At 41.7% G+C, this 25,091-nt stretch overlaps 1 protein-coding gene across 1 annotated transcript in view; it reads left to right on the top strand.

Moving 5' to 3' along the window:
- cacna1g (calcium channel, voltage-dependent, T type, alpha 1G subunit) overlaps positions 1-25,091 on the top strand; it is a 695,215-nt gene that overhangs the window by 631,069 nt on the left and 39,055 nt on the right. The window contains 2 exon segments of the mRNA XM_051939241.1: positions 1,964-2,073; positions 13,986-14,119. Coding sequence (XP_051795201.1) covers positions 1,964-2,073; positions 13,986-14,119 — 244 coding nt within the window.

Below are 25,091 nucleotides of genomic sequence, written 5' to 3'. Positions count from 1 at the left end.
TTGTTGGCCACCTGCTTGCTCAGAACCTTGAGGTGGAGGTGGGAAAAAAGGTGGTTGAGGGAAGTTTTATTTAGCAAGAGAAAAACCATGCAAGGGTGTTGCAGTGCAGATAAGGAGCTAGTAATGTAGACTGGACGGCAGCTGGATGCTAATAACATAGAAAGGCTATTAGGTGGGTAGTAAATGCTATACAGTTAGATTTGTTGGTTGAGCTTCTGCTCTCAAGGAATCTGAGCAGCGGTTTATATTTTGCCAAGTGAACTAATAGGAGTGAGAGATTGTGTGATGCATGAATGAAGCAGTTTATGACAGTCCGCTAATACTAGAGAAGGTGATCTGGCACAATAGAAAGTCTTTGGGTTGAATAGAAGGTCTTTTGGTGTAGAACAAGGATTTGCCTAAAGAAATGTCTTTAGATTAAAGAAGTGTTTGAAAGAAGGTTTCCCAGTAGACGGCAAAGTCATTTGACAGAAACCAGACTATCTCGATACAAGAGTAAATGTTTTTTGTAATATTTTCATTAGAAGAGAGCGTTGCTTGATCAAGTAGAACTTTATTTAGTGGGACATAAGATTGCTAAATTGCATTTAATGTCGATTAAGAATGTTGTTTGGTGAAATAGAAGGAAGAATAGAAGGAAGATTGTTGAGTAGAAGAGAATGGAATTACAGTCTTTGTAGGATAGAATAGAGTGTCTTTAGTTGGACAGCATGTTGGTTGGAAGAATGACAAGTATTTTGTCATAACAGGAGGATATTCGATATGATAGAAGACTGCTTTATACTACAGAATGTCATTGAATTGATTTCAGTATCTAGGTAGAATCAGAGAATTGCTAAAATAGAATGTCATTACATGGAAAAGAAGGATGTTTTGCAGGTGAAATGACTTTGATTGAAATACAAAATTGTTAGACAAAGATTTACTGTAGGTAGTCTAGAACTTTGTTTGGTAGAACAGATTGTCTTCAGTTGGGTAGAATGTTTGAGAAGTATTTCGGCAGAACATGTGGTTACTTGTGGGATAGAAGGTTGTTTAGTAGAATAGAAGGTTGTTGAAGAGAGTGCAATCTCTGTAGGTAAAATAAGAAGTTTAGTAAAAGTAAATGCCTTTGGATAGGATTGAAATATGTTTGGTAGATGGAATGACTTCAGTTGAAATAGAAGAATGTTTGGTAGCACAGAATGTCTCTCAGTAGAATAGAAGATTGTTAGGTGGAAGGGAAGTACTTTATAGATGAATTGTTGGGGGTTACAATAGAAGGATATTAGGTAACATATAATGTCTTTCAGTAGAATAGAGGGTCTGTGCTTAGCATAAAGTTTCATAGATTGTTGGGCAGAAAGGAAGACAGCGGAATAAAGAGCTGCACTGCAAACTGGACCCAAACGCTGGTCGCTGCATTACCAGTGGTAAATTCTCACCAGTGAGAATTTAGTGAAATCCGTGCTGACCACCAGTTCCCTAGTCCCACGTCTCTTAGCTAAAGGTCAGTTTTTACATGCAGATGGGCACTGTGAGTGTCCCTCAGGCAAAAATGGACACTTTGATTCTAATGGCATTTTCAATAGAGAATTAGGGAGGAAAGAGTGGAGGGTGATGTGAATGATCTATTAATGGAATGGCTAATTCTGGCGAAAAGGGCAGTGCTTTCAAAATGTACTCTTTGGTATTTTATGCAAGGACTGTAAGCTGTTTACCTACAGAAAACAAAAATATCCACCATAATAAGCCATTTAGTGCAATCAAGTCAGGTCAAAAGTGTTTTCCTGTTAAAATATGAAAAAAAAATAGCAAGGAGGTTTTCTGTGCAGTTTCAGCACATTTTCATAAATGACTGTTGATGAAAGCCATGGCTCATTATGGTAGAGCAGCAGAAAATTTAATGCTGGGTTTACAGACTTGTTAAGATTGATGCTTGTGCAGTTTATGAATCTTTAACATTTTATAATTTCTCTCTCAGGAACTGGATGAGGCTCTGAAGATCTGTAACTACATCTTCACTTTCATTTTTGTTCTGGAGTCTGTCTTCAAGCTGGTGGCCTTTGGATTCCGACGCTTCTTCAAAGACAAGTCAGTATTTAAATCACTGCTGTTGTCTCCAAAGGGACGTTATGACCTTTTCCGAACATCTCTGACACAAATCAAATGAAGATCCCGAATAAACAGTTACTTCCCAGTTTAGGGTTCAGACAGTTCAGTGAATGCGATATTCTGATGTAGACTGGTAGTTCAAAGCACCGTTCTTTAACCTCTGAGTCATGCGGAAAATCTGAGGCAACGTTCAGAGTTGCTTAAATGAGCTTTTCGTAGGTGCTCCAGTGAATGGTGCTCGGTGAGGCCTGTATGAATACAAACAGTCTAGTTAAACACCTATAAAACACAACAGCCTTAGATGATTTCATAGCTTTGAAATCCCTGGCTTCCTCCTGAAAACCACACAATAATGCACAAACACAATCACAACAGAACAAATGTGTACTAGCACACATCAGCATATGCATGACTACACACACTGACACACACACCTCATTGGAGGCATCATGTTTTGGACAAGAACTGACCACCTAGGATTTCTGCTCATTTTCTTTGTCAGAGTAGACCATTATCCTTTTTGAGTTTGGCAGCTGTCCAGTTTTTGATATCAGCTCAGTACACACTCATTTACTCTTACACACAGGTACACACAAACAGGTTGGCATGACATTTAGCCAAAACGGCCATGACTAATTTAAGATCTCACAGAATTGTAGCTTGACTTTTCCATGTCGATGCATACAACATGAGTATTTATACAAAAAATATAGAGAAACGCTAAACCTCCAACTCAGACAGATAAAGAAACCCTTGGCCCTTGTTTTCATGGATGAGAAACAATGGAAACGGACAAACCAGATCACTGCGACCACCCACCACCATCTTCACTTTTATGTGTTCATTTTGTTCCAGACATTTTGCTCAGTCCACATTTATTGCACAGCAAGTAGAAAATACAGTCTTGTTTCAACATTTTGATCTCAACTCAGGTTACACTAACTGGCAATGTAAGTAGCCTGATGTCTTTATAGCAAGCTATAATGAAATTAGACCTTTGCAACGTTCGAAATCTGCTTTAAAAAAATCTGCGCACTCTCAGACACTGTCATCTAGAAAATAATCCCTCTCAAAATTTCTGTTTATATGATTAATTATCCATGTAAGACATGTAACATTTTTGCTGGATTTTGGACCATTAAAATGATACTTAATCCAAAACTATACATTGAGTGTCACGTAGGCATGAAGATTAAAAAAAGTTTTTTAGCTGGCATCCTCACAAAGTACTGCTGGCACCTTGGATTTTGGTATACCTACATTGAATTCCAGTGTCAGAGCAGAAAAAGGCTTTCAAAATGACCATAAGAAATACTCAGACCACTTTTGTAGCACAGCTCCATCCATACAATCAGTATATTTCAAATAGGTGAAAGACTGCAAACTTTTCTCCGTAATATTTTACATGCCTGCAGGAAAAAATTGAAGTTCAGTGAAATACACTTCTTAGATTTCTTACCAAGACTTAGCTGAGAAGATCAAAATCCTAGTTCTGCTGAGGATGAAGTGATAAGATACTAGAACTAGGAGATGGTTAGCTTGGCTTAGCATAAAAGCTAGAAAAAAACAAATTGTTTACCATAGCTCTCAAAGATACAAGGTCACTAATTAGCATACTGTATCTTATGGATAACCAGTCCAGGCTTTAGGAAGTCACTCTACCCAGCCAAGAAGTGGTCTGACCCCCCATAACACTTTTGTTGTTACACAAACACAGAATAATGTATTCATTAGTGAGCTTTGGAAGTGGCAGAATTTGTTTGTGGCCCAAATGTGACTTAATACTTAAGAGAGAGACATAACAATGGCCATTTGGAGGTCACGTGACCACAACCAAGATGGCAGCTTAGTGAGAGAACCCTGTCAAACTTTGCACAAATGTATCTATAACTCCTTAATTATACTGCCAACTTTTAAAATTTAGTATCAGCGATGGGATGTCTAATCCGCAAGTAACCAAACAGTGTGACATTTTCACTCGGACGCGCAAGACAATCTCCAAAACAACTTTAATGAGCTCACCAAGTGACCAGGAGACTAGCCAAATGGCTAATACAGCTGCAATTCTAAATGAGCTAAAGGCACTTCGGTCAGACTTTGGAAACAAGTTGGATAGCATTGACACTCATCTGACCGTTATGGCCCGGACATTGAATACATTAGAAAGCACAGTTGCAGACGTTAAACGGGATGTCTCATCCAACGCAACACGCATCGAGGAAAGCTGAATGCTGCATCCATAAAGTTGAAGAAGTGCTTGAGAAGTCTCGGGCTGCCTTCAACTCTGCCTCCAAAGGCATTGCTTATCTTGAAAATAAGACTGACGACCTGAAAAACAGGAGCAGAAGAAAGAATCTACGACTGTTCGGTATACGAGAGGGAGCTGAGGGGCAAAAGTCACTCTTTGACTTCATTAAGGACATATTACCACAATGGCTGGTACACCCCTTACACATCATTCACGCTGGAGCAGGTGCACCGCACACTGGTGTCAGGGAAGCCAACCAAAGTAGAGCGGTTCTCATCCGTTTCCTCAAGTTTCAGGAGAAAGAGTTTGTCTATCTGGAATCAAGGCGGCAGGACATCACACACGATGGAGTCAAGATTTTATTTGTACAGGATCTCTCTGCAGAAATGGTCCAGATTCACCATGAATTCAACTCTGTCACCAAGCTGTTTGTCAACATTAAGGTTTTCCGTGGATTCCACCACAACCCCTGCCATCTTAGAGTGCTACATAAGGGGAAGATCCACCTCTTCTCTACACCACAAGAGGCTGAAGAATTCTGCAACAGCATCCAGCAGCTGGAGTGAACACAACAGATGTGTGGGCCAGTGAACGGGATGCTGCAAAGCTGGAGCCATCTTCACTGCCGCGGCACACTGAACTCTTACAGAAAAATAACTGATCGGTTTCAGATCACCACAATGTTCAATATAATTTAAAAACAGATTAAAGTGAGCTGTTTTTTTTATCTGTTTACATGTTCAGTAATGTTCACCTTACAAATGATAGTGAATGTTATAATATCTGTATATATAAAATGCTATAAACCTGAAGGGAGAAACACTAAGAGTTTTAAGTGCACAAGTTATTTTGATTTGAATCTAGGTCAAATCACGTTGACTAGTTGTTCCTCAAGAGTTGTGGACCAACGTTCCCCAGGGAATAAATTATGGGGAAAGGGAATGCATTTCAGATGGAGAAATGCTGGAATGTTGGGGCTAGGTTCTGTCTGTCTTCCTACGATAGGGGAGGGACAAAGTGGGTTTAGACTTGCACCTTTGTGTGATGATACGCGACAAACAGGTTGCCGTAGTCGTGCCAGTGACGTCATCAGTGTGTTTACACAGGAACAACGCAGGTGTACCGTTGTGTGTTACCTGCTAATAAATGGCAAGATAAATGCCGAAGTGAGTCGACCTAGTTCTCATCTTTCCTACAACAGTGACTATTCATGACATGGTGTCAGAAGTGGCCGACAGGACGGCTACACAGTGTGAATAATGGCAAAGTTCGGAGCACCAGAGCCTTTTGACCTCACCCGCCCTGCTGAACGGCCGATGTGGCGCCGGCGATTCGACCGCTTCCAAGTGGCGTCAAAGCTGGATAAAGACAGCAGTGAAGTGCAGGTGAACATGCTTCTCTACGCTTTGGGAAAGGAGGCAGAGGCCATTTACGACTCTTTCGTGTACGACCGAGCTGACGAAGAAGAGGAGGGAGCCGCCGGGCATTCTCCAGAGCTCGACTACTAAAAGGTAATGGAGAAATTCAGCGACCACTTCGTGCCCAAAAGGAACGTTATTCACGACAGGGCGTGCTTCCACATGAGAGTACAGAGGCCCGGTGAGTCTGTCGAGGCTTTTGTCAGAGGACTGTATGAGTTGGCACAGTATTGTGAGTTCAAAGGGACAAAAGACGAACAAATCAGAGACAGGATTGTTATTGGCATATCCGACAATGAAGTCTCTCAAAAGTTGCAACTCGAGCCGGACCTCTCGCTCGAAAGAGCTATCCAAGTAGCACGCCAGAGTGAACAAATTAAGCAGCAGAACGTGAGCCTGCACGCAGATTGTGCAGTGGATGCAGCGAGACAAGAAAGGCGGCAGTTTCGTGGTAAAAGGAGTGACAATGGCGGACAACAGCGGCAGAAGCAGGAGCATGGTGAGCATAAAAACTCTGTTGCATGTTCTCGCTGTGCTAGACCACATGGAAAAAAACAACCCTGCCCAGCTAAGAATAAGAGGTGCCGAAAGTATACCAAAATGGGACATTTCGAAGCAGCCTGTCAAACAAAAATGCTGAAAGAAGTGGCAGTAGTCTCTGACAACCATCAGAGGGGGACGGGGACATGTTTTTCCTTGGCGCAGTGACTGAAACTAAGCCAGCTGTAATCAAGCAGCCAGACACTGACGATGAGTGGCTCGTGGAGCTGCCTGTAAATGACAGCATAGTCGAATTTAAAATCGACACAGGCGCTGACATCACTGTAATGTCACAGACTGCATTTAACAGACTGCACCAGAGCCCAAGATTGGTCCCAACAAGGAAAATACCACCAGTCACCAGTCCTGGAGGTAAAGTACAATGTATTGGCAAGTTCCTGGCCAAAACTCAGTTTAAAGGACAGAACTACCGCTACTGGGTCACCGTCATAAAGGGCCCGTATGCTCACAACCTATTAGGAGGGACTGTTGCCAAGAGGATGGGGTTGGTCAAGCGCATTAATGGCGTCAACACAAACATGTTAGCCGACGTGTTTGGGGACATCGGTTTGCTAAAGTGTGATCCTGTGAAAATTGAACTGAAGGCAGGTGCCGAGCCCTACATTCTGACTGCGCCACGACGCATCCATTCCCTCTCCTGTAAAAGTGGGACAGAACTGAAGCGTATACTTGCCATGGGGATAATAGAGGAGGTCACGGAGCCCACCGATTGGTGTGCCCCAATCGTTCCAGTGGAAAAGAAGAACCGAGACAAACTGAGGGTTTGCGTCAATCTCAAACACTTCAACAAAGCTGTGAAACGTGAGCATTACATCCTGCCAACTCTTGAAGATATTGCCCCAAAACTGGCCGGAGCAAAAGTGTTTTCCACCTTGGACGCTTCCTGTGGATTTTGGCAAATCCTTTGGATGCAACCAGCCAAAAGCTGACAACAGTCATAACCTCGACTGGCAGATTCTGCTTCCGAAGCCTGCCATTCGGAAGTACCTCAGCTCCAGAAATCTTCCAAAGACAAATATCAACACTGCTGAAGGTCATGAGAGAGTTGTCGTGGTGATGGACGACATACTCGTGTTTGGAGAAAGTAAAGAGGAGCACGACAAGCGACTGAACGCTGTTCTGAGGACTGTGAAAGACAGCGGCCTGAAACTGAACAAAGCAAAGTGCTATTTTGCTCAGTCAGAGATAAGATACTTCGGTCACATCATCAGTGCTGAGGGCATGAAACCTGACCCTGCTAAAGTGAAAGCTATCACAGACATGCCAAGTCCGACCAACTTGGAGGAGCTTCGCCAAGTCCTGGGTCTCATCAACTACGTTGGGAGGTTCCTGCCTGACCTCTCTACGAAACTGCACCCAATCACTTGCCTGTTGAGGAGAGAAAGCCAGTGGATATGGAGTGACGTGCAAGAACAGACATTTGCTGCTGTTAAAGCCATGCTGGTGTCAGCCCCAGCTCTCGCTTATTACGACACAAACAGGAAGACTGTCATCAGCGCCGACGCAAGCAGCTTTGGCTTAGGAGCAGCACTGTTGCAAGAACAGAAGGACGGCTTAAAGCCAGTGGCATTCTGCTCCTGCACGCTGTCAGATGCAGAGAAGAGATATTCTCAAATCGAAAAAGGGTGTCTGGCAGGCTTGTGGGCGTGCGAGCGGTTTGCACGTTATGTGCAGGGCATGGATGGCTTCCGCCTGCAGACGGCTCACAACCACTGGTGCCGCTCATAAACATATGACTTGGACAAAGCACCTCCAAGGTGCCAGAGACTCTTGATGCGACTCTTAAGGTTTCACGTGGTGGCCGAGCACATTCCAGGGAAACAGCTGGTCGTCGCCTATGCTCTCTCCCGGAGCCTGCTGACTGACGTGAGAGATGAGAGCACAGATCAGGAGGTACAAGCATATCTCGAGTCTGTCATAGCAAATGCACCTGTCTCATCACAAAAACTCTGTGAAATTCGCACAGCCACACAGCATGACACAGACCTGCAGAGGATCGTGCATTTCATCAGGTACGGGTGGCCGCCAAAGTCAACGCTGTCACCATCCCTGCATGGATTCTACACTGCAAGAGCACATTTCTCTGAGACTGATGGCCTAGGCTATCCAAGACCGGCTGGTCATCCCTTCTTCACTAAGGGTAAATGTGTTAAAACTGTTGCACGAGGGACACCAAGGACTGACACAGTGCCGTGCACGTGCCAAGATGTCTGTGTGGTGGCCGCGCATCGGTGCTGAGGTCATACAGACAGTATCCACATGTGAATTCTGCATCGAAAACAAACCTGCTCACAGACATGAGCCCTTCCTGACCACACCCCTGCCGGAGGGCCCCTGGCAGCGTATTGCTGCTGATTTGTGTGAGTCAGGAAAGGAGGATTATCTCATCGTGACAGACTACTATTCTTGGGACATTGAAATCACTCACCTGTCTACAACATCAAGCCGTCAAGTCATTAACTGGCTCAAGAGTATGTTCGTGAGGTGGGGCATTCCCTTGGAACTAGTGAGTGATAACGGCACTCAGTCCACGTCCGCAGAGTTTCAAGACTTCAGCCGAGAGTATGGGTTCGTACACACAACATCTAGCCCCCATTACTCCCAGGCTAACGGCGCTGGGAGCGTGCCGTACAGACTGCAAAACACATCTTAAAGCAACCTGACCCACATCTTGCTGCGACAGGGGCAAACCCAGCTTCGGTTATGACTGGGAGAGAAATCCGAACAACACTTCCTGTGCTGGAGAACAAGCTGCGATCTGCTCCTGTGGACCGACAGCAAGTCCAGCAGAAAGACATCCAGACCAAGTCTGCTTACCAGTTCTTCCATGATCGTCGTCATTCTGCGCTGTCTCTCCCTGCTCTAAACCTTGGCAGGACGTCAAGGTAAAACTGGATGGAGAGAAGGGGTGGAAGACATCTGCTAGAGTCATCGGGAGGTGCCACGATCTTACATGGTGGAGACAGACGACGGAGCTGTAATGCATCACAACCGGAGACATCTGCAGGCCGTTCCACAGTCTGCTGACCCACCAGACCAGCAGTCGCAGCCACCTGGATCTCCTGTGCAGCAGCCCAAAAGCCCTAGACCTGTGGTCCGTACTGGCCTCAGGAACCAGGTTGCTGATCAGACACAGTCAGCTTCAGCTGCAGTGTACGCCACAGAGCTCATCTCCACGCAGTGTTGTGCAGGTGACTTCCAGAGGTCGTGAGGTCAGAGTTCCTCTCAGATATAGAGACACTTAAAAGACTCAGACCTGTTCAACTTCACACTAAGTTCAGTTCATCAGTTGTGTAAGAGATAATTTGAGTACAGGATAATTACCTCCACCAGGAGGTTATGTAATCATCGAGTTTGTCTGTTTGTCTGTTAACAGCATAACTCAAAAAGTTATGACGGATTTTCACCAAATTTTTACAGAATTCTTGTCATGACTTTTGAGTTATGCTGTTAACAGACAAAAAACAGACAGACAAAACAGATGGCCTGGCGGAGGTCTGCGCTCTCCGAGTGCTTTTCTAGTTTACTTGTTTTAATCTGACAGTCTAAGGAATTATATGGTTAAATTTGAGATTCATGTTACATATTATTTATAGTATTCCTGAAGTAATGAGATTACTCTTGAGTAAAAGAAAATGAAATCCTAAACTAAAGGTCACATCCCTGTTGGTGTAATACAGTACCCATCTAAGGACTTATATGACTGTTCTGCAACCCTGATAGGATAGATAAATATCGAAGTGAGTCGACCTAGTCTCATCTTTCCTATAACAGCGACTATTCATGACACTTTGTTTGTTTGTTTGTCTTTGCTATCTGTTTTCTCTTCTTTTCGTTTTTCCTTTATTTTCAATTTTATGGTTCCTCACAATACCATAACATTGCCTCAGTGCCAAGACTATTCATGGATACAGCAAAACAAAACTAATATGGAAGTTATAGTGTCAAGCTGGAATGTCAGGGGAATAGAAAGCTGACGAAAACTGAAACAGATAATAAACAGAATAAAGCATCTGAAATCTAAGATAGTCTTTTACAAGAATCCCACATAGTAGCCTCAGAAATTACAACATTGACCAAAAGGTGCCGGTCAGGTGCATCATGCTTCATTTAAAACTCATGCAAGTGGGGCCATAACTCTCATACATAGATCCATGCCATTTCAAGTTACAAAAATTATCCAAGATCCATTTGGGAGGTTATTCATAATATCTGGGGATATTTTATCACAAAAAATTAATCTCATAAATGTGTATGGTCCAAATGAGGACAATCCACTCTTTTTTGAAAGACTTTTTTTACCGTAGCCAACTTGGAGGGATTCAATATCACTGAGGAGACTTTAACTGTGCCCTTGACCCGGAGCTGGACAGATCAACCCAAGCAGACAGAACTCAAATGCGAACCAGGAAAACACTGACCAGTTATATGAAATACCTAAAATTGATTGAAATCTGGAGGACACAGAACCCAAAAGACAGGGAATACTCTTGCTGTTCAAGCTCATACAAAACCCATTCACGCATTGATTACATTTTAATTTCATCTGAATTATTGACTAAAGTTAAAAAATGTTGGTACAGTAGTGTCGTAATTAGTGATCACGCAACGGCATCTATGGAGATCGATCTGGGTAGGATTAAGCAGCTTTCAAGATGGAGATTACAAGTTAAATTTTTAAAAGATCCAACTTTTGTTAAATATGTAATTATTGATAATTATTTTGAACTAAACACAGATGAAACCACGGCGTGCACCAGGTGGGAAGCATTCAAAGCCAACATAAAGGGAGAAATTATCCACTATACAAGCTCCAAGACCAAACAGCTGAACCAGGAACTGCAAACATTAAAAAATCAAATTTTAAAAAAATGAGACCGAAATATACAATAATTCTGATCCTGCAAAATTGCATAATTTGTCAATCATGAGAGCTAAATATGATAGACTGTCTTCAGATAGAGTAGCTAGAAGTTTAATGTGGACTAAACAGACATATTATGACCAAGGAGAAAAAGCAGGTAAATTAATCGCTTGGAGAATAAAAAAAATAAAAGCAGAAACAACAATCAACAGTATAAAATCAACAACTGGTAACCTGACTACAGAGCCATAGGAGATAAGCAATAATTTTCACAATTTCCACGAGACACTGTATAAATCAGAATATACAGAAAAAGAAGAACTAACTCAATTCATTGAACAATTACAATTTCAGAAAATAACAGAGGAAGAGAAAAATGAACTGGATAGCCCATTAACAGTAACAGAACTCTGCAGCTATCGGAGACCTCAACAGTGGTAAAGCTCCAGGTCCTGATGGACTACCAATAGAGTTCTATAAAACATTTCAAAGACAACTTGTTAAACCCCTTCTTGATGTGTTTACAGAATCTTTTAATAAAGGGATCCTTCCAGACACACCAAGATTAGCTTTAATAACTGTTTTATTAAAACCAAACAAAACCCCGACTGAATGCTCATTATACCGGCCAATCAGCTTAATGGGATGTGACACAAAAATACTTTGCAAAGCATTCAAAAGAAGATTAGAGAAGTATCTCTCTCATTTGATTAAAAATGACCAAGAAGGCTTCATACAAAAAAGACAGGGATACCATAACATTAGAAGGGTCTAGAACATACTCCATGAGAGGCGTGATGCAGCTGACGTGGCAATGTTATCAGTAGATGCTTCCCAAGCATTTGACCGAATAGAATGGAACTCTCTTTTTTATACACTTCCCAAATATGGATATGGTTCCGGGGGTGAGGGAAGGAAGACAGAGCAGGCGAGGAAATCCAAGGGCCAGGGGAGAGAGACAGTGTCCAGATAGAGGTGTGCGCTCGACGGGGAACCGCAGGCAATGACCCAGCAAGGCGTAGTGGGGAGAGCCAGGCTTTATACTCTGCTGATTATTGATTTGGAGCAGCTGCGCTCCTGTGCAGCTGCATGTAGTCAGGCCAAGCGCAGCACAGGAGAGGGAGGGGCCATGACAGAAAGAAGTGTAGAAAATAATGGACCTTTATCAAGATGAGATTCTTCTTTCTTTTGAAGCCTTATGTCAGAAATATCAACTTCCAAAAAAACACTTTTTTAAATACTTGCAGTTAAAAAGTTACATGTTATCAAGTAATAAACTAACAATACGTTCACCACCATTATCAGAACTGGAGGAAATAATTAGCTGTCTCAGCTAAAATCCCGGGCACTTATTCTAAATGTTTAAATGAAAAAGGCACTCTATTTCATTGTTTATGGGAATGTAAACATAATAAAAAATTCTGGAAAGATGTCCTAAAATGTCTATCAGAAACGTTTCAAATCAATGTACCCCTAAGTGCTAAACTACGCATACTTGGAATTTACCCTTAGGACTTTCCATTAACATCACAACACACAATAATGCTGGACTTTGGACTCCTGCATGCCAGGAGAGCCATTACACTCTGTTGGAAAAGCATGGACGCTCCTACACTGAGAATGTGGACAAAGGAACTGCTGAGTTGCATTGGATTACAACGATTGACATATGTAACCAAGATCAAAGGAAAAGACTTCAATAAACTTTGGGAACCATACATGGCCACGTTGACACAGGGCAACATAAGACCTGCTTAAAATAATGTATTTCCTTATCTGGCACTGTATTTAGTGAAGTTTACTTTTATGGACTTGTATTTTATATGTTCCATTTTGATTCAAATCATTTACTTACTTAATTTATAATTCCTCATTTATATTTTTATTTAATTACTTAACTGTTATTTACTTACTGATTTTTATTTCATTTTTATTTTGTTTGTTTTATGATAATTTTTTGTTACGAATAATATGAGTTACGATAGTGCTATGTGTGGGTTTTTGCATATATGTGTTCTGTTGTTAATTCACAAAGGATAAGGATCAACTTTATTGATCCCACAGTGGGGAAAGTTCACCGTTACAGCAGCTCCAGAGAAAAAGTATAAAGTCAGCACAAAAAATAAATAGAAAAGAGAAAGACACAGTGCAGATTACATTATATACAGATGATTTTTTAAGCACCATGTGACAGGAGGATAACTGATAAAGATATTGTAGTAAACAGTGGCCATCTAATTCTTTGCGGTATGTCACTTCTTCTGCTTACTAAACAGAAGAAGAGCAAATTGAAGAGCAATTGTTAAAGTTTTAAAGTAATTAGCTCACACAAATAATAACCTTGGAAATCTGAAAAAAGTGCATGATAAATTCACTTAAATCCAAAGTTTATGTTTAACTTTTTCGAGATGTTTCAAGCCAGCACATCAGGCCCTTCACTGTACTGTAACATGTCAGCTACAATGACATTAGCTGATCATGATCTCTCTAGAGTAGGACCTTCTGTGCACTTTTAAGTCCAAAAGAAGTCACAAGGTATTTGCTTTGAAGTCAAAATTGACTTTCAAGTGTTCTTGATTTTGTCAAGTGCAGTCAGATCTGTGACTTAATTCTGATTCAAGCCCCAGTCATATGGCTCGAGTTCACACTTCTGTGCTGCAGGAAATGACTCACAAAGAAGAAATGGATGATTTGTTTTGATCCGTTTTCACAGCCAGTCCCATTTGTCAGAGGTTTCAGTGCAAAGAAGTGATCGAAGTTGGTGTTAAGGACTGATGAGTGTGTGTGTGTATGTGTGTAGGTGGAACCAGCTGGATCTGGCCATTGTGCTGCTGTCCATCATGGGCATCACTCTGGAGGAGATTGAGGTCAACGCTTCACTGCCCATCAACCCCACCATCATCCGCATCATGAGAGTCCTGAGGATCGCACGAGGTATCTTATCCTTTGCCCGTCCTGCCACTGATACATCACGCTGTCAGACATGAACGGGCTGCTGTCTCATTCACGGTGCTGCACTTTTAAGACGCTCTGTAAAACAACCACATCTCTGGGACTCCCCTCTTTCTCATTTTTGCATGACAGAGCTTAGCAGGGTACGGGCAGAGTGTGAGCTGACCAGATGGCACAGAGAAACACAGTCAGCTGACAAACACAGCATTATGAGAAAAATACAGGGAGAGAGGAACAAGGTGAGGAAAGATATTCAAGGGTGGGGGAAGAGCCAAGACACATTATGACAGTAAGTGAATTAAGCTGGAAGAAGCTGGGGCTACATATGGAGGGAGGGGAAAGAGAGAACACTAGAGAAATCACTGGAGGGGGCCAAGATGAATAACATCTGACCTGCAAATTAGATTCTACAAAGACAGAAAGAAGAGAAGCAACTGATGTTAGAGTGAAAAAAAAAGTTGAGGTGAAATGAATGATAAAGGAATCAATGGAGAGGAAAGATATGTAGGTGGGTGAGAGAGAGCAGATACTGTATTTAGAGAGAGAATAATGCTTGGAAAGGAAGGGTAGAGAGGGTTGAGCATTAAGAAGGTTGAGTTAAAGGCTGGATTTAGCAGGAACGAGGACGATCACGAGGAAAGCTATACTGTCCATGTGCTTGGGGCTGATTACTGTCTAAGTAATAAGGATAAGAGAAGGCTGGAGTGACGGAAACAGGAGGAGAGCTGGGTGAAAGAGGAGATAATAAAGGCAGAGGGAAGCTGTCTGTTTTGTCTGGTTACTGAATGGTGTAATAAAGGATTAGGCTATGGGCGTCGGAGTATATACTATCATACAGCAGAGATGGCCCAGATGCTGTTCTGGTAATATATGTGTCCAGGCCGTGTATTTGACACTATAATTTGCATGGGTCCAGTATTTCTATCAGCATCAATGTGATCTCCCATTCAGACAGAATGTAGATTTGATTTAGCTGTACTGCTAGTTCAAAAAAGGCAGAAAAACATCACATTTGTCTTTTCTGAATTTCACTTGATCTACATGGGTGTTCTTGCAGTGGGAACATGCATGAATACACGGGGCATCTTAAAATGGCTCATAGGTTCCTACAGTGGAAAACTGTCTAATAACTGGGAGATTGTGAGAAGCTCATGATGCCCTTTTTGTGCTTTTAACTGTGCAAAAAAAAAAAAAGTAACAGGTGGAAAATGTTCATTATTCCAAGAAAACCTCCCTGTTAGCTCAGAATGTGGAATTAGCAATTAGCTCTAGAGATCAGGCCAGAACCATGAACTTATTGAAGATGGTGGATTGTTTTGCTTTGAAAGTGTAAGAATAATCATGGGTTTCAAAGTGAGACGGTTCAACCGCTGTTGTATTTGAGGCTGATAAATGAAGAGTTCAAAGGTTTGTCACTCTCTCTGCTTTACTAATCAGTTTGACATATTTAGAGTTTCATTGGCAGCAGACATATGTCTTTCAATGGAAAATGAATCATCTACAACCTTATAATTATTCAAAGAAAAGTGTCAATGCTGTTTCTCATGTCCAAGCTAACAGATGCCGTGTGGTTAAAACCAAAAATTGCATACATATTCTCCTCTTAGCAGTAGTGGTGTGCAATTCTGCAAGATTTAATAGAAGTAAATACCGCCGGGAAGATCCTTGCCCGCATCCTGCTCAACCGCCTCAACGCACACTTGGAACGCGATCTGCTCCCCAAGAGCCAGTGTGGATTTCGTGCGGGACGCAGTACTGTGGACATGATCTTCGCAGCCCGCCAACTACGTGTCAGGAGCACAACGTCGGACTGTACACCACCTTCGTGGACCTGACAAAAGCCTTTGACACTGTCTGCCGTGAGGGGCTGTAGAGGATCATGGCCAAGTTTGGATGCCCCAGCAAGTTAATTGCGATGGTCCAGCAGATTCACGATGGCATGAGAAAGCTGAGGACCGCTCTGTCTGGCGATCCACTGTAAATACTAGTTTGTCCAACGCTGAGCAGAGACGCATCATTAGCATAGTGCAGAGACGGCAGCGTATACAAGATAGTCTGAACTCTCAACACGGTTCAGCCCCACTTATCCCTTGCCCCCACTGCAGACTTTCCGTGCAATGATTGGCTTAATCAGCCATCTCCGCACACATGCCACCCCTCATGTATCATGAAGAAGTCAAGGTCATCTTCGCCTGCGAAGGACAAACAACAAACCCAGAGCAATCTTGCCGATACCAATACTCAACACTAACTTTTTCAGTAGTAACAATGGTACGACAGACATTGTCAGTTGGTCATACCTATCTGGTTCTACCTGGTTACAGGCGAAACCCCTCACTTGCTGAACATTTTCTTATCACAGATGTTCCCTAAACCCCTCACAGTGCAGGCTATGGTAGATCCTGCTCAGTGGCTGCAGTGCTTAGACAGGTGTGAGAGCAAAAATTACTTTGAAAGAGTGAGATGAAGTGTTCTCATTCATGTCTGTCAAAGATGAAAGTGATTGATTTTGTCCACAGTTGTTGATTTTTAATTTTAAAGGCCACAGTCAGTCGTTTTCTTGTAGTGGATAGAAGCTAAAATCATAATTGTGATTAATGATTTTTTAATTTTGTAGCCCGGCTACCGTGCTAGCTTTTGAAACTGGTTCATCGATTCAGCATCTTCCTGCCTGCAGTCTGATCAGCCGGTGTGTCAGTAGGACTTCTCCCTCTCTGCCTCCTCCTTTATCAGTTTTGGTTGAAGAACGAACAGACTGACATAGCCACGGAAGAAATTAAAGTTTACTTTCCACCACTATGATGTATGATGGAGCTGCTGAGTCTGGTTGCTTGTTTGTCTGACACCGCTGAGTCACATGATGGTACAACATCCAATCACAAGAGAGGGGAGGAGCAAAGTGCTGCTCCTCAGACAGGAGGAGCTCTGACAGCCAGCCGGGTCGCCTCTTTGATGAATCCACAGCAGTGCAGACATACAGCACAGAAACTAAAAAGTATTGCCCTCATTAAACTGGTATCATTCAATATCAATACCAACATTGATATCGCTATTATCAATATTTGGATCGATACGCCCACCACTACTAAGCAGTAGCTTTATCCATTTCTCTTAAATATGTCCACACATGTAATACTTAAAGCCAAACATTTATCTCATTCAGAATTCCCACAGTCCCATTTTAACAAGGATTCTATTTAATGCTGTCTTGTAAGAAAATGTGACTGTCTGGATTATTAACACTTTATACATAATTATAGGATGTGTCTAATATTACAATCTATATTGGAAAATTTCAGAATAGTGAGATAAACTTCATATCCTATATACAGTGGGTACGGAAAGTATTCAGACCCCTTGAAATTTTTCACTCTCTGTGTCATTGCAGCCATTTGCCAAAATCAAAAAAGTTCATTTTATTTCTCATTAATGTACACTCAGCTCCCCATCTTGACAGAAAAAAAACAGAAATGTAGAAATTTTACAAATTTATTAAAAAGAAAAACTGAAATATCACATGCTCATAAGTATTCAGACCCTGTGCTCAGTATTGAGTAGAAGCATCCTTTTCAGCTAGCACAGCCATGAGTCTTCTTGGGAATGACGCAACAAGTTTTTCACACCTGGATTTGGGGATCCTCTGCCATTCTTCCTTGCAGATCCTCTCCAGTTCTGTCAGGTTGGATGGTGAACATTGATGGACAGCCATTTTGAGGTCTCTCCAGAGATGCTCAATTGGGTTTAGGTCAGGGCTCTGGCTGGGCCAGTCAAGAACGGTCACAGAGTTGTTCTGAAGCCACTCCTTTCTTATTTTAGCTGTGTGCTTAGGGTCATTGTCCTGTTGAAAGGTGAACCTTCAGCCCAGTCTGAGGTCCTGAGCACTCTGGAAGAAGTTTTCCTCCAGGATATCTCTGTACTTGGCCACATTCATCTTTCCTTCAATTGCAACCAGTCGTCCTTTCCCTGCAGCTGAAAAACACCCCCACAACATGATGCTCCCACCACCATGTTTCACTGTAGGGATTGTATTGGGCAGGTGATGGGCAGTGACTGGTTTTCTCCACACATACCGCTTAGAATTAACACCAAAAAGTTCTTGGTCTCATCAGACCAGAGAATCTTATTTCTCATAGTCTGGGAGTCCTTCATGTGTTTTTTGGCAAACTCTATGCGGGCTTTCATGTGTCTTGCACTGAGGAGAGGCTTCCATCGGGCCACTCTGCTATAAAGCCCTGACTGGTGGAGGGCTGCAGCGATAGTTGACTTTGTGGAACTTTCTCCTATCTCCCGACTGCATCTCTGGAGCTCAGCCACAGTGATCTTTGGGTTCTTCTTTACCTCTCTCACCAAGGCTCTTCTCCTACCATTGCTCAGTTTGGCCGGACGGCCAGGTCTAGGAAGAGTTGTGGTGGTCCCAAACTTCTTCCATTTGAGGATTATGGAGGCCACTGTGCTCTTAGGAACCTTGAGTGCTGCAGAAATTATTTTGTAACCTTGGCCAGATCTGTGCCTTGCCACAATTCTGTCTCTGAGCTCCTTGGGCAGTTCCTTCGAACTCATGATTCTCATTTGCTCTGACATGCACTGTGAGCAGTAAGGTCTTATATAGACAGGTGTGTGCCTTTCCTAATCAAGTCCAATCAGTTTAATTAAACACAGCTGGACTCCAATAAAGGAGCAGAACCATCTCAAGGAGGATCAGAAGAAATGGACAGCATGTGAGTTAAATATGAATGTGCTGCAAAGGGTCTGAATACTTATGACCATGTGATATTTCAGTTTTTCTTTTTAATAAATTTGCAAAAATTTCTACATTTGTTTTTTCCTGTCAAGATGAATCCGTGTATGGTTCGCTCATTTGTTTTTCTGTTTCAAAATAAAATCTAAAAAACCAGTAAACCACGTTGTTTTTTTGTTTTTCAGTTTTTAAAACCTAAATGTAGAAACGTATTATTTAACTAATGGAAAAACCAGTGTTGGACTTTTGCTCTAGCTTTTTAACCCGAAATACAAAATACGGCTGTTGTTTTAGTTTGTTGCAACACCGGAAGTCGCTGAGGAAAAACTGTTAAGAGCTGGTCCGGATAGTGAACACATCTAGAATGGCTTTCATGGAACTTTTCCAATTTTATTCTCTTTGAGAGTGACAAAACCCACTCAGAAATCATGGAGTTCACATTGCTCTATATTAAAGAGATTATATTATATTATATTATATTATTATCAGGAGGTTCTGCATGGAGAACAATTTAAGACGCAGTCATGTGCCAGCTGCAGATTTTGAGAGAGCTGTCATTTGTTCCATATTAACGACATATGTTAATTTCAGTGCCATACTTTATTAACTGTAGAAAGTTATGTTTCACTTTTGTGTGTTTTACAGACAGGCCCGACGTATGGATGAAAGTTTTTGTCATCTATTGGTGCTGCTGTTCCAGTTTAACTGGTGATAGTTTCAGTCTCCAGATGTTTCGTAGCAGATTTGACCAGACCAGACCTGGCTGTGTGTGAAATTAAGATACGAGATAAAGAAGAGCTCGCCGATAAACGTCGGCATCACTGCTGAATAAAGTCAATATCCATGTAAATATCACCTACAGACATTACAAGGAAATGTACTGGTGAAATAAAAAACACGTATTTTTATGAATGGTGAGAGGAAACAATGGAATCCAGAAATAAAATTAGAGACATTTCTTTTTACCGTCTATAGGTGATGTTTACATGGATATAGACTTTATTAGGTAGGCTAATGATGCCGATGTTTTTCGGGGAAGTTTTCTTTGTCTAGTGTGTTTATTTGACGCACAACCAGGTCTGGTCGGGACAAACCTGCAACGAAACATCTGTAGACGGAAACTATCACGAGCTAACTTGATCGTCAGTTAAACTGCAACAGCGGTCGGAATCGCCAGAGTTCTTGACATTTTAATACGTAAAAATACTTACTTGGACCATTAAAGCAATTTTGTTCACACTGTGATCATGAGTTCTCAGAGTGATGCGTCGACTCGCTCTAAATAAGACAAACATGTCTTGTTTTCACAGTACGTGGTGCGGAGTTTCACAGAGAAGTGAAGTCAAGTCGCCACGAATTCTCCCTTTGACTTCCGGTTCTGCCGGCAGCTTCTAAATGGGAAAATACTTTTTTTGTTCGTTTAAACCTTAAAATTTGTAAAAACGAAGCGTTTTTTTCTTTCTCTGCTTTTCGTTTTTCGAATTTCATTTTAAAATGAAAAAACAAAAAATAAACCGATTATTTGTTTTTTCTCATTTTATTTTGAAACGGAAAAACGAATGAGCGAACCATACACGGATTAAGATGGGGTGCTGAGTGTACATTAATGAGAAATAAAATGAACTTTTTTGATTTTGGCAAATGGCTGCAATGACACAGAGAGTGAAAAATTTCAAGGGGTCTGAATATTTTCCGTACCCACTGTACCTTGACTTCTATATTTAGTTCACAAGTTAAAAACACATTACTAAAGAAAATCTGTAAAAAATAAATAAATGGGGCTATGCTTGCATTTATGTGATGTCATAAAACTTTATGAATCAACAAGGATAATAACTAAGAAGATTACACCAAGATTCGAGAAGGTGAAATTTTATAGCTAAATCAATTTATTCCAGTAGAAACGCTGGATCCACACACACACAGGCAGAGTTAACCACTGCAAATGCTGGACAGAGTTTAAGATTTGATTAACTTCAACACAAGCCCTTTTAGCAATGCTGTCTTATTAGCTGTATTTCATTATTCGCTTCTGTTTGACTGCTTGTAAAGTGCTAAACAGAATAGCACTACTCGAAGACAGTTATGAGATGAGTCAGAGATGCATTTTTTAAAGTGAACTGTGTGACGTTATAGTCCTTAGTCCTTATAGATGAGCTAACAAGCAAACAAGTGTGTTGCTTTCCCTCATCAGTAACTTTAAATTTTAATCAAGTGGTGTCCAATATTGCAGCCCGGTCTCACGTAAATTAATCTATGGTTTCGTGCACACCAACACGATTTCCTCATGTTTTTCGTGCTGCATACAATGAAATTCAAACCAATGTATTTCAAGCGGAGGATATTTCGTGCCACTCAGAATGTATTTCAAACGGATGTGCTACAACTGGAAAAACTACTGCAACGACGGGTTTGATATTATTTTCATATCTGAATCTTAATCACACCCAGTGGTGTAGTCTACGTGATACGCAGGTATACGCCATATGCCCACTATAAATTTTCCAAATTTCTGTATACCCACTTAAAAATGCGCAAAGATACGTATACCCAGGGGTGTAAACACGCAGGTACAGTGCCTTGTGAAAGTATTCGGCCCCCTTGAACTTTTCAACCTTTCGCCATATTTCAGGTTTCAAACATAAAGATATAAAATTTTAATTTTTTGTCAAGAATCAACAACAATTGGGACACAATCGTGAAGTGGAATGAAATTTATTGCATATTTTATACTTTTTTAACAAATAAAAAACTGAAAAGTGGGGTGTGCAACATTATTCGGCCCCTTTACTTTCAGTGCAGCAAACTCACTCCAGAAGTTCAGTGAGGATCTCTGAATGATCCAATGTTGTCATAAATGTCTGATGATGATAAATAGAATCCACCTGTGTGTAATCAAGTCTCCGTATAAATGCACCTGCTCTGTGATAGTCTCAGGGTTCTGTTTAAAGTGCAGAGAGCATCATGAAGACCAAGGAACACACCAGGCAGGTCCGAGATACTGTTGTGGAGAAGCTTAAAGCCGGATTTGGATACAAAAAGATTTCCCAAGCTTTAAACATCTCAAGGAGCACTGTGCAAGCAATCATATTGAAATGGAAGGAGTATCAGACCACTGCAAATCTACCAAGACCCGGCCGTCCCTCTAAACTTTCACCTGGAACAAGGAGAAGACTGATCAGAGATGCAGCCAAGAGGCCCATGATCACTCTGGATGAACTGCAGAGATCTACAGCTGAGGTGGGAGAGTCTGTCCATAGGACAACAATCAGTCGTACACTGCACAAATCTGGCCTTTATGGAAGAGTGGCAAGAAGAAAGCCATTTCTCAAAGATATCCATAAAAAGTCTTGTTTAAAGTTTGCCACAAGCCACCTGGGAGACACACCAAACATGTGGAAGAAGGTGCTCTGGTCAGATGAAACCAAAATCGAACTTTCTGGCCACAATGCAAAACGATATGTTTGGCATTAAAGCAACACAGCTCATCACCCTGAACACACCATCCCCACTGTCAAACATGGTGGTGGCAGCCTCATGGTTTGGGCCTGCTTTTCTTCAGCAGGGACAGGGAAGATGGTTAAAATTGATGGGAAGATGAGTGGAGCCAAATACAGGAGCATTCTGGAAGAAAACCTGTTGGAGTCTGCAAAAGACCTGAGACTGGGACGGAGATTTATCTTCCAACAGGACAATGATCCAAAACATAAAGCCAAATCTACAATGGAATGGTTCACAAATAAACATATCCAGGTGTTAGAATGGCCAAGTCAAAGTCCAGACCTGAATCCAATCGAGAATCTGTGGGCAGAGCTGAATTCAATTCAATTCAATTCAATTTTATTTATATAGCGTCAATTACAGTCAAATCGTCTCAAGACGCTTTACAGAACCCATATGCCTGACCCCCAGAGCAAGCCCAAAGGCGACAGTGGCAAGGAAAAACACCCTTTTAACAGGGAAGAAACCTTGAGCAGAACCCGGCTCTATATAGGGGGGACCCATCTGCCTGCTGGCCGGGCGGGTTGAGAGGGACAGAGGAGGGCAAGGGGGAAGGATGGGAGAAGAGGGAGGGGTGGGAAAGCAAGGAAAACACAACACACATTTGGATACATGTATGACAGGATATGTGACACAGACAAGGTATAAGCTAACATTGAAAACTGACTCATAGTTTACTCTGATGATGTACGGCTCTGACATTAAACATACTCCATATATAACTAGCAGTAAAATTCAAACAGTATGTAAGTTAGCATAACAAGCATAGTGAAGGCGATGCAGAGCTGACTGGTGGAAAGGGGGAGTTGGAAGCGGAGGGCTGGAGGAAGGTCAGCAGCAGCATCCCACAGTGGACATGATGGAGACTGGACCAGCTGGTGGAACATCAACCGCAGATCTGAAGCATCCAGCTCTGGGACCAGGGACACTCGGAGAAATAACACAGGGGGAAACAGAGTGAATGTACTGCAATAACGGTATACATATTAAATGTAAAGGTAGATAGAGAAGGGCTCAGTGCGTCAAGAAAAGTCCCCCAGCAGCCTATAGGCCTATAGCAGCATGACTAGAGGCAGAACGAAGGGACATCCAAGAGGGAGTCAGCTGTGCAATGAAGACACAAGCCGAACCCCTGTGGGTCACCCAGTCAGCCCTAACTATAAGATTTGTCAAAAAGGAACGTTTTAAGCCTGGTCTTAAAAATAGAGAGGGTGTCTGCCTCCCGAACCCAAACTGGGAGCAGGTTCCACAGGAGAGGCGTCTGATAACTGAAGGCTCTGCCTCCCATTCTGCTTTTAGAAATTCTAGGAACAGCAAGTAAGCCTGCAGTTTGAGAGCGAAGAGTTCTACTAGGATAATAAGGTACTATCAGATCTTTAAGATATGATGGAGATTGGTTATTAAGAGCTTTATATGTCAGAAGAAGGATTTTAAAATCTATTCTGGATTTAACAGGAAGCCAGTGAAGAGAAGCAAGTATAGGGGAAATATGATCTCTTTTGCTAACTCCTGTCAGTACTCTCGCAGCAGCGTTTTGGATCAACTGTAGATGTTTGAGAGAGCTATTTGGACAACCCGATAATATGGAATTACAATAGTCAAGCCTGGAAGTAACAAAAGCATGAACTAATTTCTCTGCATCACTCTGAGACAGAATGTTCCTGATTTTTACAATATTACGCAGGTGAAAAAAGGAAGTCCTACAGACTTGCTTTATGTGCGAGTTAAAGGACATGTCCTGGTCAAAAATAACTCCAAGATTCCTCACAGTAGTACTGGAGGCCAACGTGATGCCATCCAGAGTAACTGTTTGCTTTGAAAGTGAGTTTCTAAGATGTTTGGGGCCAAATACAATGACTTCAGTTTTGTCTGAATTTAGCAGTCGGAAGTTAAAAGTCATCCAGGTTTTAATGTGCTTAAGACAATCTTGCAGTCTAGCTAACTGATCAGTTTCATCTGGCTTCATAGATAAATACAATTGTGTGTCATCTGCATAACAATGGAAGTTAATACAATGCTTCCTAATAATATTGCCTTAAGGAAGCATGTATAATGTGAAAAGTATCGGTCCTAAGACAGAACCCTGAGGAACTCCATGATTAACTTTAGTATGCTCAGAAGAGTTATTGTTGACATGCACAAACTGGAACCTATCTGATAAGTAGGATTTAAACCAGTCCAGTGCTGTCCCTTTAATGCCAATTGAATGTTCTAGACGCTGTAATAAAATTTTGTGGTCGATTGTGTCAAACGCTGCACTAAGATCTAACAAAACAAGTATAGAGACTAGTCCATTATCTGATGCTATGAGAAGGTCATTAGTAACTTTCACCAGAGCTGTTTCTGTGCTATGATGCACTCTAAAGCCTGACTGAAACATTTCAAACAAATTATTCCTTTGTAAGTGTTCACATAATTGATTTGCAACTGTTCTTTCCAGAATTTTAGAGAGAAATGGTAGGTTGGATATTGGTCTATAGTTAGCTAACACATCTGGATCTAAAGTGGGCTTTTTAAGCAAAGGTTTGATGACAGCAACCTTAAAAGCCTGTGGTACATAGCCTGTTACTAGAGAGAGATTAATCAGATCTAACATTGAAGAATTAATTAAAGGTAAAGGTAAAATCTCCTTGAAGAGTCTAGTTGGGATAGGATCTAAAAGACATGTTGATGGTTTGGCTGTAGAAACTGTTGAAATTAGTTCAGAGAGACATA

The sequence above is a fragment of the Acanthochromis polyacanthus genome, chromosome 19 (assembly GCF_021347895.1).
Source record: "Acanthochromis polyacanthus isolate Apoly-LR-REF ecotype Palm Island chromosome 19, KAUST_Apoly_ChrSc, whole genome shotgun sequence".
NCBI lineage: Eukaryota > Metazoa > Chordata > Actinopteri > Pomacentridae > Acanthochromis > Acanthochromis polyacanthus.
Note: the sequence above shows the minus strand (reverse complement) of the source record. Positions and strands in the feature narration are given on the sequence as shown.